At 43.9% G+C, this 5000-nt stretch overlaps 1 protein-coding gene across 4 annotated transcripts in view; it reads left to right on the top strand.

Annotated features, from left to right (window-relative positions):
* Positions 1-5000, top strand: part of LOC130240354 (protocadherin alpha-C2-like) — an 83783-nt gene that overhangs the window by 36450 nt on the left and 42333 nt on the right. Inside the window, exon 1 of one of the 4 annotated variants that reach the window (XM_056471835.1) lies at positions 1146-3939. The exons of the other annotated variants lie outside the window; for them this stretch is intronic. Within the exon in view, the coding sequence (XP_056327810.1) occupies positions 1354-3939 (2586 nt within the window). The 5' untranslated portion in view covers positions 1146-1353. Of the gene's footprint in view, positions 1-1145; positions 3940-5000 lie in introns of those variants that run through there. 4 annotated transcript variants of the gene reach the window in all.

The following is a 5000-nucleotide window of genomic DNA, read 5'->3' as shown; positions in this document are numbered from 1 at the left end:
ATTGGGATGTGCTGCAATTTAGCTCAATGTCTGTTTTGACTATTTGCATCTTAAATTAATAATTCATACAGTATTGTTTAACGTTCTTTCTTTCTTTTTTTAATAGAGAGACGTTTATCTTTGTTTTTTTATATGCACATTTTTAATCTGAATTCTACTTTGTAAATCTGCATGAGATATTTTTCAGTGATGCCATTTATAAATTAACATTGCAGCATCTTGTTTATGGGTATGTTGTGTAGGGTATCCTTTGCTTGCTTGATTTTTATTTATTAATCAGAAATATATGCTCGTGCACATAGATTTATAGAGATAGTTATTGGGGAGGAGGAAAGAGTCATTATGTTAGCGGGCTGGCATGCATGAGAGCGTTTATCTGTGCACCTGTTATGTGCATTAAAATGAGCCCCATGATAAAAGCAAGAGAGAGAGAGGAAGGAAGTGTGTGGGGGAGGCACAGCAGTCAGATTCTCCATTTGTAGTCGGTGACAATGTAATCTGTCAGTTTTGGGGACAGTAAGAGCGAATGAGTGGCCAGCGAGTGAGTGCTGACGGCTAACCACAAGAGCTGTCAGCAAAATCCAATGCATAGACGCTGAGAAGTGAGGGATTATTCCTGAGGTAAACGTAGAGAAAGAGAAGGGGAGAATAGACAGGGTGCAATAAATCAGCATTTTATATTTTTCATTAAAACTCACACATTAAATATAAAATGCATTAATCTTGTTAGTGTGAATTTTAATTTCTATAAATGTCGGTATATAATGTTGTCACCTCAGCTGTGCGCTGAGAAGTGGAGACAATGAGGAAAAAAGGGCGGTGGCACTGTGTGATTGAATGCAACCGTGTTTTCAATCGATATTAATGAGAGTATTCTGAAAGTAAAAGCATGATGAATGCTGTAAAAGGTGAAAGAAAACGGACAGGTTTTCAGTTTAGCGTGATTTTGAGGTTTTCATGGCGCGTCTGGTTGTTAATAGGCTTGTCCATGTTTTTGTTCGAAGGTGCTGAAATGCAGTGAGCTGCGCTGGTTAGAGCGCGCTGCTCCCATCCCCCGCCTGTACAGCACAGGGTGAGGGAGGGGGACAGGAGAGAAAGAGAGGGAGCGATAGGCAGCACCCTTGTGAGGGGAAACAAGAGCCAGCTTCGCGGTGAGAAGAGAAAGAGCTGGGGCGCAAACAAAAGGGAGACCATGGATGAAGCAGGAAAATGTCTGTTTAAAAAGGCAGCGCCGCGGAGACTTTGGTCATCCTGCACATAGGCTGCGCGTTTTTGGATGCCGTGCTTTGGAGCTGTTGCGCGGTGAGCTCAAAGAGCGGTTTTTAATCCGTCTGTGGATGTTGGCAGCTTGCGATGGCTGTTGCAGGGCGATGTAGCTGCATAAAGAAGAATGTGCCTGTTTGTTTTTGTTTTCTCCTTGTTTTACTAAGTGTCCTTACAAATGCACAAATTCGCTACAGCATTCAGGAAGAGCTGGAGAGCGGCACTGTCGTTGGCGATCTCGTTCGGGATCTCGGGCTGGAGCTCAGAAAGCTTTCTGCCCGTCGGATCAGAATCAGCTCTGACAGTGCGAGGCGATACTTCAACATCAACCACAAAACTGGTAAGCTTGTTATAAGCGACCGGGTTGACCGCGAAACGCTCTGTGAATTCAGCGGCACCTGCACGCTCAGTCTGGACGTGGTGTTAGAAAGCCCGTTTGAGCAGCACAGCGTGGACGTTGAGATTCTGGACGCAAATGACAACTCGCCACTTTTCCCTCGAGACGAGTACCAGCTGGAGATCTCCGAGGGCGCGCAGCCAGGCGCGCGGTTTTCCATTGAGGGCGCGCAGGATTCTGACGACGCCTCAAATTCTGTGCGCCATTATCGCCTCACCTCAAACGAACACCTGGCGCTCGATTCAACCAAACCACCTGCGGATGGAAAACACGTAGAGCTCGTGCTGAAAAAACCTTTCGACCGCGAGCTTTTGCAGTCGCACCAGTTTCTAATCACGGCTACTGACGGCGGATCTCCTCCGCGCTCAGGCACAGCCAGAATCAACGTGCGCGTTTTGGATACCAATGACAACGTGCCAGTGTTCGACAGCTCAGTGTACAAAGTGAAACTGCGGGAAAACTCTCCCGTCGGCGCGCTGGTAATTAAATTAAACGCCACAGATAGAGACGAGGGCTCCAATGGGGAGGTGTACTACTCATTTAGCTCTTACACGCCAGATAAAGTGAGGCAGATGTTTTCTGTTGACACAGACAGTGGGGAAATTAGAGTTAAGAGCAATGTGGACTATGAAGAAACCAACAGCTATGAGATGTACATCCAGGCAGCAGACCGAGGTCAAGGAGCCGTAGCTGTGCACTGTAAAGTGGTGGTGGAGGTGCTGGATGTGAACGATAACCCTCCTGAGATTGTGCTGTCCTCTCTATCCAGCCCAGTTCGAGAGGACGCTCGGGCAGACACTGTGGTGGCTTTAATAAGCATAAATGACAAAGACTCTGGACAAAACAAACAGGTCAGCTTGGACATCATCCCACCTGACCTTCCCTTTAAAATCAAATCATTCCGAAATCATTACACCATTGTTACCTCTGCCCTTCTGGATCGAGAGACTATATCTTCGTATAATGTTACGGTTACGGCTACAGATGGTGGAACGCCACCTCTTTCATCCTCGATGACAGTGCGAGTGGAAGTGGCAGACATAAATGACAACCCGCCACGCTTTAAACAGACTTCATACACTGTTTACGTCTCAGAAAACAATGCACCCAGTGCACCTCTGTGTGTTGTCAAAGCAACCGACCCTGATGCAGGTGAGAACGCTCGCATCACATACACCATCCTCACCGACAACAACCATGGAGTTTCAGTGGGATCTTATGTTTCTGTCAAACCTGCTACCGGAGAGGTGTACGCACTTCGATCGTTTGACTTTGAGAAGCTGCGCGAGTTTCACTTTCAAGTGAAAGCACAAGATAACGGTGTGCCACCTTTGAGCAGGGTAGCAACTGTCTACATTTACATTATGGACTCCAATGACCACAGCCCACAGTTTGTCCGCGCAGTAGCAAATGGCTCCCACTCCACAGAGACTATTTTACGTAATTCAGAAGCAGGGTTCCTTGTTTCACGTGCTCTGGCATGGGACTTGGATGCTGGGGAAAATGCCTGGTTGCTTTACAACCTCCATCATGCGCCAGAACTGGACTTGTTTAAAATACACGAGCACACAGGTGAGATCCGCACTACAAGACGAGTAATCGAGGACAATTCTACTGTTTTTAGCCTCACGGTGCATGTACGTGACCATGGTTCTCCTGCTCGCTCTGCATCTACAACTATCAATGTTGCAGTCATGGAGCTCCCACCGAAAGTGGCTCCAGACCCCAAACGCATCATCAGGCCACACGGCACCATGATCTTCTCAGAAGTAACCCTGTATCTTCTTATCGCTCTCAGTGCCACCACCTTTGTTTTCTTACTCACCGTCTTCGTCCTTGCAATTGTTCGATGCCATGCTTACTGCAGCCAGCCAGATGCTTGCTCCTGCTCGCCTTGCTGTGGGTCTAAAAAGAAAAAGACAACAACTATGAAAAAGGCTCCAAAGGAGGGTGGTGGAGGTGGTGGAGGAGGCGGTGGAGCTACAGCTGGAGGTGGAGGTGCTGCTGGCGGGGTCACCGTGCATCAACAGGCTGCAGTTATGCGCAGAGACCTGAAGGTGGAGCCACACTACATTGAGGTCCGAGGAAATGGCTCTCTAACCAAAACATACTGCTATAAGACCTGCCTGACCGCCACCTCAGGAAGTGACACTTTTATGTTCTACAATACGGGCCGGCCGTTGAGTGGGACCTGGGGTTCAGGGGCAGACCGCTTCTTCACTGGACAAAGCGGACAGTTTGTGCGCAGACTGAGCATGCCCGACGCCACGGCAATACAGGTGTGTGTGCAGTGCCCACACTCTCTCAGCATCCATCAAGTGACTCATCCATCTATCCCCCATCTTTGCACGCTCAGATATGGTGATGCAAAGTAAACCATCAAGCATAAAACCTAATCATTTTTTCCCATACAATTGAAGCAAATGTTTATATATAGTCAAGACCAAAAATTATTCATACATTCTCAAGAATAAAGGTACGTGAGATGTCACTGGGTGGTACAAATTTGTACCTTAAAGGTCCATATTAATACCTCAAGGGTACATATTAGTACCTAAAATGTACAAAAGTGTTCCTCTTAATTTTTAGGTACTAATGGTACCACCCTAGTGACAGCTGTAGTGACAGCCCGTGTAGCTTTATTTCTGAGAGTGTACATCTGGCAAATTCTCACTTAAAATTACTTTTATTCAACCCGCATTTTTTTTTTTTTTGTTACCGGAAATGATACAGGCTTCTCTCGGAAGATAATAAGATGAAGTTCAAAAACTTAAGTCAGTATTTGGCGGAGTTAGAAATTATTTATTACAAATAATTTCAGGCTTTACTGTTTATATATATATATATATATATATATATATATATATATATATATATATATATATATATATATGTGTGTGTGTGTGTGTGTGTGTGTGTGTGTGTGTGTGTATTGTTCAGATGCAAAAACCTCTAAAAGTAATTTGAAATTCCCTTAAAAATGAGCATTTTTATCTTTTAAAGGTCTTTAAAATGAAATAACTCAACATAAACATATATATACAGTTATATATATATATATATATATATATATATATATATATATATATATATATATATATATATATATACAGTTGAAATCAGAATTATTAGCCCTCCTGAATTATTAGCCCCCTGTTTATTTTTTTCCCCAATATCTGTTTAACAGAGAGAAGATTTCTTTCAACACATTTCTAAACATAATAGTTTTAATAACTAATTTCTAATAACTGATTTATTTTCTCTTTGCCATGATGACAGTAAATAATATTTGACTAGATATATATTTATACAGCTTAAAGTGACATTTAAAAGCTTAACT

This window comes from Danio aesculapii, chromosome 14, assembly GCF_903798145.1.
Source record: "Danio aesculapii chromosome 14, fDanAes4.1, whole genome shotgun sequence".
Taxonomy (NCBI): Eukaryota; Metazoa; Chordata; class Actinopteri; order Cypriniformes; family Danionidae; genus Danio; species Danio aesculapii.
This window is presented reverse-complemented; position numbering and strand designations above follow the sequence as displayed.